Here is a 14,673-nt window from a genome sequence, read left to right on the forward strand (position 1 = left end):
CTGTTGGTAGGATTTTGGTGTTTCAATGCATTAAATACATTTAATATAATAATCTTCTCATTCTGAGACAGCGCACATCTTTTCACGCGTTTAGCAGGTACGTAATCTGATAAGCTCGACATTTTACCCAAACAATATTATATCCACTGGCACAATAGTCACTAAACACAAGTCGAATTTTACTCTACTGCACTAGCACGTCTTCGTATATTCAGCTCTAAGACTGGATTGATCTGTCACAATACACTGGCTCCTGCCCTATGATGTATCCAGTAAAATATACTAATGTACACCCATTACCTGTTAGCATTAGTGTTACCCGATAATTACCTGAAACGAAATATTACCACGCCCATGGCCGGTTCTTATCTCGGGGTTTTATTACTTTCTTTCATTTCCAAACAGCCTATAATGATTTTCCTAATACCATATAGTGCCATAATTTTCTTTTTGCAGGTGATTTTCAAATGTATACAAATATTGACAGTGAAGAGTATACTCGTATATTTACAGACTCGAGCCAACTTAATTGGCAAAAGGTGTAACGCAAATCGTGTAATGTTAAATATTAACCAAGGTACAATTTTCTAGGAAAAATGAAATCTAAACTTATGATTATTCACTTAATATTATTACATTTTAAAGAAGAGATTGTGTAAAGAATTTACCTTTGCATTTGTTACTCAAATTAATAATTTGGTTATTAATGCCAATAAGACTGTAGGTTTTATATTAAGAAACTGTAAAGACTTAAAAAACGTTAATACTTTGAAAATTTTTATGCGTCGATCTCTTCAGAGATGTTTTTTTGAAGTATATTTCTTTTAAGGAAAATGGTAACTATCCTGCTAGGGGAACCCATAATAAAAGATTATTGAACAGTTTGAGTAATTGTTTCGTACCCAACCTTTACAAGATAGTAGAACTCTTAGAATTCGTTTTAGGAAAAACTGCTCTGGTCTATTCAGGGGGGTCAGGTTTTTATCAGGAAATGTCGCTAAATGGTAGAACAATTATCAAGAAAAAAGTTGGTCGTAGTTTGCTTCATTTTTGAAATATTGGGTGCGCCAAAATTAGAACATACTCTCATAATTTCTAAAATATCTCTGAGGATGTTTGACGTAAATTAATGAAACTTGGATGAGAGTTGTTTGTTACAAAAACAAACTTTAGCACAACAAAATGTAACAAGTCTACATACTAGACTAAAATTTGGTCTTTAGGAACTATACTCTAAGAAAATTAAGGTTTGCTACGCCATTGATATAAATATCTACGTACAATTTCCATATTTCCACGCAAATTTCAGAATTTCCCTCAGTAAGTTATCAAACATTTTTACGAGATTATTAGTAGTACAGGTTATTATTCTTAAAGTTGATAACGATACATCAACCGCTTTAAATGCGATAATATCGGCGCATTCGTCATAATATAGAAAAGTAGGATAGCACTTATTCGCACGCCTGGCGAGTGTTTAAGACAAAGAAAGAGCTTTAACGTGATGGAGAGTGAGCACAAAATGACGCGGCTTGCCTCGAACACGTCCCCGAAGCCATTAGCGCCTTATTCAGCTTTTTCAGCGACAAGAACTCTCCAGATTTGTAGGTAATCGCCAATTTTATTTTAAAGATACCAGATTTTCACATCAATTAGGCTTGGTTCGCTTTTGCGCGAGATAATTTTTACTTCGAGTTTGTTCTCAAGGCATCCGAACTGCGCTCTTTCACATAATTTTTACAGTTTAATCAAGGTACAGACAACTATTTACTTATCAACATAGATTACACAGCCCCACAAAAGAAAAAGTGGCAGGTCCGAAAGACAAGACCATGGTATCCATATGGTTTTGGGATCACTGAATCCGAATCCGGTGTCCGTTTGACACGATTAGCTCTGGTTTAAGGTCAGTTCAAGATCAAACGTAGAAAATCAATTGTCAACTAAAAAGGTCTATTGGGACATACCATGAAATCTTCGCTAAAAAATTGAACATGCATCGAGTTGCAGCAAAATTTGTTCTTCGTTTGATGACACGAATTGCAGTGAAATGGATACTCAAAGCATGTTCCATATTTGAGAAGAAAAAAACACAACAATTTATTTACCTGAAAAATAATTAGGTACTGGCTTTTTATATTTTTCACTTAGATTTTCCAACTCACTCAAAAAGCTACCTCGTTTATTTCGCTTTACCCTACGGCTTGATATTGTTCCAATTAATGTATTTTTTATACAGTCCTTTCCTTTACCTAACCATTTCATTTAATTAGGCTCCATTAGGGGCAAAGGTACAAAAAAAACTAAATACCAGCTCTTATTAAATGCCAGCAGTTAATTTTTGTCACATTGTTCTCCTCCAAAAGCTTACACAAGGAACTGCCAGTGATAAAAATTCATTCCTATATTACAGCAAAAGGTCCATTTAATTAATTATTTTTTGTATAATCAGTATATTTTCATTTAAAGGAATTACATATATCGATTAATTTGAGTCAGTCAACAGGTTATAATTAGGCTTAGTGCACGGGCAGAGTCTAACAGAGCCGTCGCGAGGATCGGTGGCCTTCACAGCTGACTCGTGTTTTGAACTGTTCATTTTTTTACGGAACCTTGTAGTAGTTCGTGTCGCATAGGTACCTTTCTTTTTTACATCTGCTGTAAATTGTATTCGCCGTGTATTTCAATAACTATTTAGAAATAGTAACATAATTTACATTAACAACTATTAGTTAGGGGGAAAAGTGAAGTAAAATGCCAAAAAGAGAAAAGAAATAGATATTTCAAATGTGGTTTGACAGTGATCCTGAAGGTTACAGGGACATACGCATTGAAGGGAATGACCTGTTTTGTACTGTGTGTGAACGCATTATAAATTCTTGTTACAAAACTAAAATGACAATATATTTGAAGAGCCATGCCTCGTCCATATTCCATTTGATATAATGGATGATGTACAAAAATATATACCATACCAATAATATACGCCCAGTCAGTAGTACGATAAAAGAAAAAATGCAAAGAGCGTTGGACACAAATCCGGGATACACCATTTTGAAAAACCAGCAAATATATTAATATATGCCTCAACAATTTCTCATACTGTCCGTTGTAAACAGTAATTTTCTCTACACAAGTTAATATTAAGTGATAAACGTCGCCGTTTCACTAAAGAAAACTTAGAAAAGCACGTAGTAATACATTTTAACTCCTTCCAATATGCAACGGAAGACGGAAGCCTTGTCTCAACACTAAGGTTTATCGGGTAAATGGTGTCAATTAAATTTATATAGGTATTTTTCTCTACTTAGCAAAGAGCAACTTTGGTAATAGTACTATATTGCGACCTATTTTCTGTAAACATATTAATATTTTCATCCTCAATCTGACTACGGTCCTGTTAAACTCTGCGCCGCACTATGCCTATATAATACATCGGCCTCAAGATAGAACAGTCTTGTTTTGCAACTATTAGTTTAAAGCTGATGTTTTATGAAATGTATCAGTGGTGTTTGAAGACTAAATTTGGTGTTGTTGCATCAGTAATAGTTATTACACAACAGCATAACAGTAATTCTAATCGCAGAAGTCGGAGATTCGTGCGGAAGAGAGGGCGGCATATTATTATTATTACTCGATAGATCGCGCCTAGAAACGACTTACGTTGGTAAGCCTTAACCATCATTAAGTGCAGGAATGAGGGAAATCTGGAGAACCTCATTAATTAGGGGGATGGTCAAACGCCGACCGGAATCAATCTCTTACATTGACCAAAGTCAACGTTCTATATAGCTGATATAGATCAAATCCGCGACAGTGGCAATCATCGATTCAAGCACTGACACCTCGAATCGCTCGGCCACCGATCTATCCGAACAGTTAATGTGTCAAAATTGTTTAATTTACAGTATTTTTCACAAAGCTATTACCAGAACAAACTTATGTCCCAGTATGAGGGAGAACTGAACACATGGCTTTAATGGCTATCGCAGACCGTTGATAGAGTTCTTACAATTTACTAAAATGATTGGTTTTAAAAGTTTCGTATCATCCGCCATTTTTATTACCACGGATGGAATAAAATAGGTAATAATGCTGGTGCATCGGCCATAATACACAGTTATTAAGTTTACTACTGCGAGGGGTCGATGACCAGACCGAATTCGTGCTCGGTTTATTGATAATAAAAACGGCATATCAAATACTATAAAAGATTCCTAGAATAGGAATTTCAGAATCCCTTAACAAATAATATAAATACACAAATACCTCATATTTCCCGTTTATATCAGATATAAAAATATATTAGTTTCTCAGAAACATCACCCTGATCGTTAAACTTAAAATTGAATGAGGCAGAACACCATACTCCTTTGATATTCTTTTTACTTGATTTTGAATGGTCGAATATGAAATAATAAATGAACGTTTTTAGGGGTAATAGTACGTGTTTCCCTGAGTTCGAATCTCAAATTCTTTTTTTAGTGAAATAAATAGTGGCGTTATAATTTACTTTACAAAGGGCAACGGCCTTCGCTGTTCAGTTAAAATTCCATATTGCCACCTTTGAAAAACCGTTGCTGCCAGTTGACGTCGCACCTGGTATGATACGACGGGATGGTAAGCGGGTAAAAATAAACCACTACGTTGATTCAGCGAAACAGGAATGTCCGAATACGTCATCACGTTTCATTCTGTTACAATTTATTTTAGTTTGTGAAGTGTCTTTGTGTAGTGTAGGTGTACAACCTTATAAAGTTAATTATTTCAGTATTTAGTAACAATACAGTGCATTTTTGTATTCATTTTGAGTATGCGTGTAATATTATAAAAAAAAACATATATATCGTCGTATATATGCGGAAAAAATACGTTAGTACGAGATTAAACGAGCACTAGTGTCACTTGAAGAATAACAATCTAAAAAAATCAGCTATTGCGAAACATAGAGTAGGTGCTGATTAGAGAAGGTAGATTGAGAGAGAGAACAGAGAGATATGTCTCTCAAGACGTCAATTCTTCAACCCTTCTTAATATACGTTAATGTGATAACAAGTCAGGATTACATACTGATCCTTCCATAACCACGACGTCGATGTCGTTGGAAATCCGACCACACTTTCCTCATTTACATGCACCGCTCTGTTCGTGTATGTATATTCCTGTTCTAGATTTACTTTTTCGGGTGAAATATTATCCCGAACACTCCAGAATCATCTCACGAACCGGTCCTTATTGAAAAATTGATAGCAAACGTATTACTGAATCAATCTCTCCGATGTTCCGCTCTCCGCAATGCTTATAAAGCAACAAACCCCGGTTTTCCTAAAATCGACTTTCCGTGTTTTTACTGATAATACGTATTCACCAAACCAACCGCTCCGCCGTCTGATTCCACGGGATGTTTTATCGACCCCTATACGTATCTGCCCAGCCATCGGGGCTGGCAAGGAATTTAAACGATGCCGAATGCGGAGAACCTATTTGGCTATTGAATTTCAGCCAATTTGTTATTTAAATTCGGGCGTTAATAAAGCATCGCGTGAAGTGTCAATTTGCAAATTCATGGAAATTTCATGGGCTCTAATGAGGGAGTCTCGATACAATTACCTCATGGCAAAATTGATATTCTTGTTTTTTTCTTTTTTGTATACTTACTATACTGTTCACTGATGTAGCAATAATTACCATTACAATATTCTCGTGTTTCTGGCGCAATATTAAATAATCTCTAAAATTATGCCAGCGTTTCCCAAACTTTTGGACTCTGGAGATATTTTATCCTTCATAGTTTATTATGAAACCAAATGCATATAACTTATATCAAATAGGAATGTAGAACGAGTGCAGCTTAGCTACTTGGCATTCAATGTCCAATAATATAAGTCGGACAAATCTCGCTGTTACTACTTGGAGGAGTAAATGTCCAGAAAAAGCTCGCGATGCTCGTCCACCTTCTACTGGTCTGTACGTCACATATATTTCTAGGCGAGATTTGGATGTGTAGAAAGACATACCTGCCCGTGGAAAGGACACAAAGCGGTTGATTTGTCTCATTCTCCTCATTAAGTTGTCCAGTTGTCCTCATTAAGTTGTCCATTCGTCTCATTATCCTCATTAAGTTGTCCAGTTGTCTAGTGTCAACCCCAAGTGACTGAGTTCTCTGGAAAACTTCACACATTCATCTAACCTTTACCTAACTTTTCACCTATTGTGAGTATCTACTTCTTTCCCATCAGGGCTTCTTCTGTTGGTGAAGGGAACTACGACTGTATTTTTTGGACTAACTGGCAGCGTTTCCCATGCACCATTCATTTACTAAATTCAGAGCCCTTTGCATAAGTTTTTTTTTATTACGAAATTGTTAATTAATATTTCGAACTTCTAAATAAACTAACTCCTGTGGGAATGTTTACAAATGTGTTGGGCGCCAAGACACAAAGGCGTTAATGGGAAAGAGAAAGAGGACGAACTTGCTAGAAAGGGATCTGAAATAGGGTTCATTGGCGCTTCTGCGGTACATCTCCCAGCGGAGCTCTGGGCAAATGAACTGAAGCAGAACACAGTAAATGCTGGACTTCAAGGATAGGGCTAAACCATTCCAAGGAGCTTATGGAGTATCCTTTGAAGAAAAGAACAAATGAGTTGCTGAGCTTGGCGGCTCAGGAGAGTGACGGAACACTGTCAGTTTAGGGAACATCTACATAAGCTAAAGCTTGTAGACAGTCTAGTCTGCCGAGGACGTGACTCAGCGGATGGAACCTCTCTGCATATCCTGAGCGAGTGTAATAATGAATGACGCTCCTGGGAAGACTCTATCTGGAACACAAGGAGCTGAAAGAAGTGTCGCTAAGGAAGATTTTGGTTGTAAAAAGGACAAAACTGCTAGATGAATATCACTGAGTAGTGGGATGCACAATAGGCCTGATAAGGACGCAGTACCATGGGACATATCAAAACCAACCACTAGGAAAAGGAGAAAAAAGAACTCCTGTCCACGTGAATCAGAACTTACCCAAAAAAAACTTTGAATGTACAGGGGATTCTTACAAATACAATTTTCTAAAAAAAATCAAGATATAAGAATACACTTCTCTACGACACTGGAAATTGGTCTACTGTAAAACCTGACCTTACACAATGCCAAGTGTAATAAAATACGAATAAAAACTTGAAAGAATTAATTATTAATGAAATTAATTTGTGGTTTTACTTAATAAAATAATTTGTCATATGTTCTATATATCTTGACATATATCTGATGTTCAAAATTTTGTCAACCGACGTGTAAACACATTTGGACATATCTTCCACAGTTTCTGCGTAATAACACTATTGTTGCCTTGCTTCACCATAACACAAATATTGTATTGCTTCACCATAAATTAAAACGATGTCCATCAACTCCGAGTTGCTATACACGTAAGCCATTTTTGACACTAACTACTAAAAAACTATTGTAAACACTATCGCAACGAGGATTGTAAAATCGGATTTCAGTATTCGGAGTCGCTCAGGCCACGTAGCTCTCCACGCGTGGTACGAATGACGCTAGAAACTAGTTGTCCATATATGTACTGGTTGAAAGTACTACAACTTTAATAATTTTCTTCTCGGAAACTATAAGGATTTTACAAAAATTTTTTTTACGATATTGACTTCATTTTTTATGCCGCATCCATTCCCAAATTTTTTTGGAAGTTGTGAATATTTCTGCATTATCCATCCTGGAATTGAAAATAAACTATTTTTGGAATTATAAAATAACGCTCATCAAAGTCAACTCATCGCAACGAAATTTTATTTTTTTCGTATTCTTTAAGCTGACGGATGGAACAGAAGCAATTGTAATTACATTGCAGCTACAAAAACTTAAAAATTCATCCTTAATATCACTTGAAGTAGAAACAACCGTAAAATTACTCCCATATTAAATTCTGCTTTATTAAATATGAAAAAAATAAAGGGTGAGCCCTTACCTTAACATGCCGGTAGCCGGGAGGACGCGGAAATAAAACAGAACTACATAATTGAATTTTAAATTGAAAACGCTCTTCAAATATAATTTTTAATTAATATTTTTTCTCGGAAAGTGAGCAATTTTAGTCGGGAAACGAGGTACGTGTTTTATGGTTAATTCCAAAAGAATAGCGATGAAAAGTAACAACGTGCTAACGCAGGGGTAGCCTTGAGGCGAGTTAAAATCTCTCACACGAAAGGCAAGCACTACAAAAATTGTTAACGGTAATTAACTATGAGTTGACTAGAAACGAAAGTCAGCGTCTAAAGCAAATCCTCCATCACTCCTTATTTTTAACAAAAACATTTCCTATAATACTATTATAACCATAACCTCATAACCAAATAAATTAATTATGTACAGCATGTCCACATTTCTAGGTGTACATGGTGTCCTAGAACCGTTGGTTGATCGCTATAACAGGAAAACTAGAAGAGCAAAGAGGAAACCGTAAAGCGGGGATCCATATGAAGTGATGTTTAAAGTTCGGGACTCGGTCGGATGATCATAACCGTCGCGTCGGCCTTTCGCTACAGCGCACCATTCGAAACCGGTAATAACGGCAGTTATTGGTTTCGCATTTGCTTCGTGTATACGTGTTTTAATATTATAATAATGTCAAATGCGCCAAGGGGTAAAAAACGACATTTCGCTGATAAAATACACAAATTTATTTATATTTATTTATACCTAAGTACATGTTTATTTATTTGTTTACGACGAACACGCCTATGACTAGCCGACGAAAACCCCGAACTCTAATGATGATACAAGTATTTGACTCGAGATTCCATCTTGGTAAGTTTATCCTAAGGAATATGACGTCATTTTGGCACATATCCGTGAAGTCATATGGAAACTCTTATTAAAAAAGTTTTTCGATATCTCTTCCCGTTCATAAGATACAGAATGATATATATGTACTGGTTCGATCAAGTCTGTTACTGGTCAACGTTGATCTGAAAAACAAAAGAGTTTCAACGTTTATAATATACAGTGTGGAACAGCCCAATGGAATAAATTTAGTAACTCAGTTATTGTGCATATTTATTAAAAAGTCCCGAGATGCATCGTTTGTGGTTTCTGAATGACATCTTGCAACGTAAAAATTTCATCCCTAAATTTAACCCCTTTCGAGTGGCAGTTGCAACCCCTAAATTTTTAAATGGAAAGTAGGGGCTAATGATACCTCATTTAAAAGGTCTTTTCATTTCTTATTCAAAAATGCTATGGTTTTAATATTTATTGAAAAAATTAACGACTTGCTTGACGAAATTTATTACAACAAACAGAAACATAAAAACTAACAGTGTTTTGTTCTTGCAGGCTGTCAAAAACAATTTCAGTATACTTTTTCAACATTCTCAACTAGAAAAAAGATGTAAAAACATCAATTTTCTCCATAGCTCGCATTGCCAATTTATTTGAAAACACTGTAGGTACTTGCTATTTTATTTAATTGGCAGCAATAAATAGTTGTCAGTGTTTTCGGAGATAGAATCACATTTCAAAAACCTGAATACGTATTAATTCCATTCTAAAAAAAAGGACACGCAGTCAGCAACTTACGGATATGTCGATATGATAGACGATAATATTAGATTTTTTACTGGAGTGGGCCGTACACATCCCTGCACCCCCTTAGCTACGCCCATGGGTCTTACATTTTTTATAAGAGTACGGTTACCACGAATGGAATTACCAAAATGGAATTTACTCTTTCCGTTTTTCTTCAATTACGGCCAACCGTCAAAAGTAAAGTAAATTTTCCTTGGAAAATTTTTCAAGCTGTTCATTTTCTTCAACATTAATTCAATAAAAAAGGCTCACAAAAGGTCAAATAAGAAATGAATTGAAATATATTAAAACATACAAGGACATAGTGTTGTGTTTTGATTAAAACTGATCAAGATATTTGTTTCAGGTTGTAGCTCTGCCCGAAAAAGATCCTTACATAACGGGTCTGAAGGCAAGATATAGGATGGGAGATATCCTAAAAGCCAACTGCGTATCAGAGAAGTCTATTCCTGCTGCGAACCTGAGCTGGTACGTGAACGGCCAACACGTGGGAAGGCCACACGTGCATAAGTTTACCAACGTTACGCACAATTTCGAGGATGGAGAATATGTCACGTGAGTATGCGTTCCACAAGTGTCTGCTGAAAACGAATTGTAACTTCTAGATTTGAAATGTATCGATTTTTCTGCATACGCTCACCTTAAATGTATTGTAGCGAAAATGATTACTCAAGTGTGGGTATTTCCATTAAAAAAATCACCTTCCGGTCTAAAAACACCAAATTGAACAAAAAATATGTTTATAGAAACTGAAAACGAAAAGTTACTGTTGGAAAATTATTTTCCGTCCAGTAAAATCGGCTTCGCCCCCACGTGCGCCTACATTTTTCCTCGCGTCCAACTCACACAAAGTTTCTTTATATTCCTACGTAATATTTAAATCAAAGTCATTCCGATCTCACTCCACCATTGTTGGTATATAATTAAAACAAAAATAAACTTTAGTATAATTAATTTCAAAACATGTGTGGCACCATTTTAGTACCGAGGTTGTTAGAACGACCACTAGAATGTCTGTGTTAAAGAAACGTATACGATATTCTTAACACGATTTAAAATTATTGTTTGCAAGTTGTCAGTTAGTTATAACTTGTAATTAAAGTTACTTTTTCAAGTTATATAGATGTAATATGCAACATAAAGTAATTTTGCAAGTTGCAGTGACAGAATGAAGTTATTTGTTCAAGTATAGTGGTTATCTGTAATTTTTGCAAGTTGACAACAACTTGCGACGGTTTTAAGATATTTTTTTGCAAGTTACCGATAACTTGTGATTTCTAAATTGTGGATGAACTTACTAGGAGTTAGATATATGTAATTTGCAAATTGAAACACAAAGTGACTGACAAATAAATTACTTTTACCTGGAATTATTTTTCAACTTCCCAGTAACTTGTGATTTGAAGTTATTTAATTTATGATTTGATGATATGATGATATTTTTGCAAGTTATCAAAAATTTCTGAGTTGTGAAGTTACTTATCAACTAACATATTTTACTTGGAGTAATTTTCAAAAAATAATACTTATACTTGATTTTTACTAAACTATACTGATTTAGTTACTAAAATGTATACAACTTAATTATTTAAACTATCATTTGAAGTTATTGTAGCAGTGACTTCGGATGTGTAAATTGTGAATGAAGTTACTTGAAGTTATGTAAAAGATGTTGAGATACAACGAAAATTCCGATTTCTGATCATTTCTGCAGACAATTGCACCACACATGTAAACTTCAAAGTAGTCGGAATCTATCAATTAATTAAGCAAATTACAATTTAGTTTACGAATTTAATTATTTGCGCAAACGAGCTCTAAACGAAAATCCAGCTCTCTAGATCCGTTCGTTTTAAATTAATAATGACTGTGTTTATTGAACGGATAATCAGTCTAGTGTTTCATTATATGGTTAGTGTACTGAAATAATTAATGAATGCTATCGAACGCCTTTATGCAAATCCGCGCCAATCATACAAGGTGTAGTAGTCATGTTTTTATTATTATTTTTACAAATGGAGTGGGAAATTCGAATTATCACGNTAGATCCGTTCGTTTTAAATTAATAATGACTGTGTTTATTGAACGGATAATCAGTCTAGTGTTTCATTATATGGTTAGTGTACTGAAATAATTAATGAATGCTATCGAACGCCTTTGTGCAACTCCACGCCAATCATACAAGGTGTAGTAGTTATGTTTTTTTATTATTTTTACAAATGGAGCGGGATATTCGAATTATCACGTAGTGGTTCTAAAATTTTTAGCAAAATCATGAACCAGACATTTTAATAACTTGAAGTTATGTGTTATTTATGTTCTGCAAGATAAAAAGTCGTGACTTATGAAATTCAAATAACTTGTAATAAATAATACTTTTCATCGTATTCAAGCAACAATAAATTTCGAACAAATTACATTTCCGTTACTAAAAAGATGTCGGGCCTATGTTCGTGGAAATGGAGGTATTTTTGAGCATTTACTCAAATAAAATCATTAAAATGATGACTAATGTTATTAATTTCTTTATTCCAATAAATAACCGAATGATTAGTGCTTGTCATGTCATTTAAGTAAAAGTGTTTTCAGTTGGTTTTTTAAGTTTTACTCGAAAGTCAGGCTTTTTTGAAAAACATAAAATAGTAGTAATTTGTAGAAAATTGAAAGACGAATCCGAAAATATCATGATTGTTACCGTAAAGTAACGGCGTACTATTTTATTTAGAAAAATATGCCACCGATTATTTCACTTACTAGTTTTTAAATTATTTAAAAAAATTAAAATATTTTTTTGAAGTTTAACACCCTGTATCTTTTTAACGAAGCATCCTAGATAAAAACTTTATGGGAAAGACTCAATTTAAAATTCACCAAAGAATAGGAGGTTTCATTTTTGGTCGCCATTTGTGAATCACCCTGTATGTTAAAAAAACGGGTCTATTTTTTTTGAGAGACACAAGGAACTAATGTAATAATATACACCTACGGGGGTTTGGAAGATGAGAACTGTAGCTCTAGATTTTTTCGAAAGGCATTTTTTTTGTTGCTAAATTACTTTGATGACATTCAGTCGAGAAACCCAGAACGGCAAACCTCCCTCTCTCCCTCCCTGTTCATGGTAAAACCCTGAATATTAAACTGGAATTAATAATTACATGTACAAGTTATTTTTTATAACTGAAGTGTTCATTCTGAATATAATTATCAGTTTTAGAAAAAATAAATTTGGAGAATAATTACGGTGTGTTTTTTTGAAAGGGAGTTTTAATTTTAACAGCTGCCTACTTATATCATTAATGTATTGTTGAAGTCAAGTAATGACAAACAAATTGATTGTCTTATTCGAACATTGCTCCCCTACGTTCTACAGGGTGTTAAAGTCAAAAAAATATTTTCGAGTTTTTATATTCCTGAACATAGAGGGTGTTCCATTTAAAAAAAATCTTTAATTTAGTGATTTCCAGTATTCAATTGTTTTTTCTAATACTGTATTTGTAAATTCATAAAAAAGCTAAAACTTTTGTAAAAACTTTTTTGTAATTTCAATAATAAACACAATAAGTTGTTAGATTATAGTGACTAACTTTGTTCATATCTCTATTATAATCAAAATTATGCTATAGTGATTTGAATCTGAATTTGAATTACGAAAAACGTTATTATGGCACATAAAATTAAATGTCCATTTTCGAAACCGCCCTGTACATCTGCACTAATCTTCTCTGCGAAATTTCTGAACGGATACAATTTCTTACCGAGCTATACAGACACCTTATTATAACATATTAATCAGCGAAATCCAGCCCGTGCAGCTAAACTATGAGAATTAGTAGAAGTTTGCGACTAACAACATCGCCAAGGGGAAACCATAATACGACGCCACTGGTTTTTCATTAGCGGCCTGCAACAAGGGCCATTGTGTGCAATATTATACCGCTTACAAGAGACCACAATTTATATGTACATTCTCCTGATTTAAGAGGATGAATCTATTATGACTTCGGCTACATACACATCGTATACATGCTCCATGTTTGTAATAAGCTTAATGGATACACAACGGTCAAAACGATACAGTTTAAGCTGGCACATTAAGAAGAATAAATTTAATTAACAAATACAAATAGTAGGTTATTTATCTAAGCAATTATCTTCTTTTTTAATCAGCATCTATGATGTTGAAGCAGCATTTAAGTTTTATTTTACTTTAGGCATCACATCAGTATGATTTTCACAGATATTATATCTGATAAGTGTTTTTCTATAAAAATTCACTATTACACAGGAAACTTTTACACATTTTTGGCTTTTTATTCAGGTACTTATATATTTTTTTAATTTCTATAGACTATACAACAATATCCTGCATTAAAATAATTGCAAAAACAAACTATGTATTAGTAGAGGAACATAGGCGGTTCTGGAACCACCTCCTACCACTTGACCTTGATTTCAAGGTTAAATCCGAGATCATCCGCTGGTAAAATTATCAAGGCCGTCTGAAAGACAGTCGATTCTGGGCCACTCCCCACCGCTTGACTTTGGTTACAAGGTCAAATGTTACGTTATTGTTGTAACGTGTTTCGATATGGCATTGGGCAGAATCCAAGGTCACCCTCTGGTGGCTTATTGTTCAAGGTCGCATAGCATGTGTGACGTAAATATAAGGAATCTAAATGTGAACGTAAACTTAAAATATTGTGTGAAAATAAATATTTTGGAGATTTAGACTGCAACAGCTCTGAGAATGTGCAAATTATTAGAAAAACCAGAGAAAATCGTTGCATTTTCATCCCAATTCGTTAGCCTTGTTCCTTGGTGACGTCACTACATTCATACTGTAAAGCAATGTAGTCAGTAGAGTTTGTGGGATACCCAGGATGCTGCAAGTCGAAAATGTTTTACATATAGTTGAGGAAAATGCAACAATTAGTACAAACATATTACACAGTAAGTTGAGATGTCTCATAGTAAAGTATGAGCCACTTTACGTGAAAATGAATCATGTCTATGCACGTGCATCAAATTCTAGTCTTAATGTCTCAAGACTAAAGAACTATCTGAGTAAATGTACT

At 34.5% G+C, this 14,673-nt stretch overlaps 1 protein-coding gene across 1 annotated transcript in view; it reads left to right on the top strand.

Annotated features, from left to right (window-relative positions):
* The window catches only part of LOC108907680, a 72,097-nt gene that overhangs the window by 2,060 nt on the left and 55,364 nt on the right, over window positions 1-14,673 (top strand). Inside the window, exon 2 of the mRNA XM_018711461.1 lies at window positions 9,945-10,153. Within this exon, the coding sequence (XP_018566977.1) occupies window positions 9,945-10,153 (209 nt within the window). The remainder of the gene's footprint in view (window positions 1-9,944; window positions 10,154-14,673) is intronic.

Source organism: Anoplophora glabripennis, unplaced genomic scaffold (assembly GCF_000390285.2).
Source record: "Anoplophora glabripennis isolate ALB-LARVAE unplaced genomic scaffold, Agla_2.0 scaffold200, whole genome shotgun sequence".
In the NCBI taxonomy this organism is placed as follows: Eukaryota; Metazoa; Arthropoda; class Insecta; order Coleoptera; family Cerambycidae; genus Anoplophora; species Anoplophora glabripennis.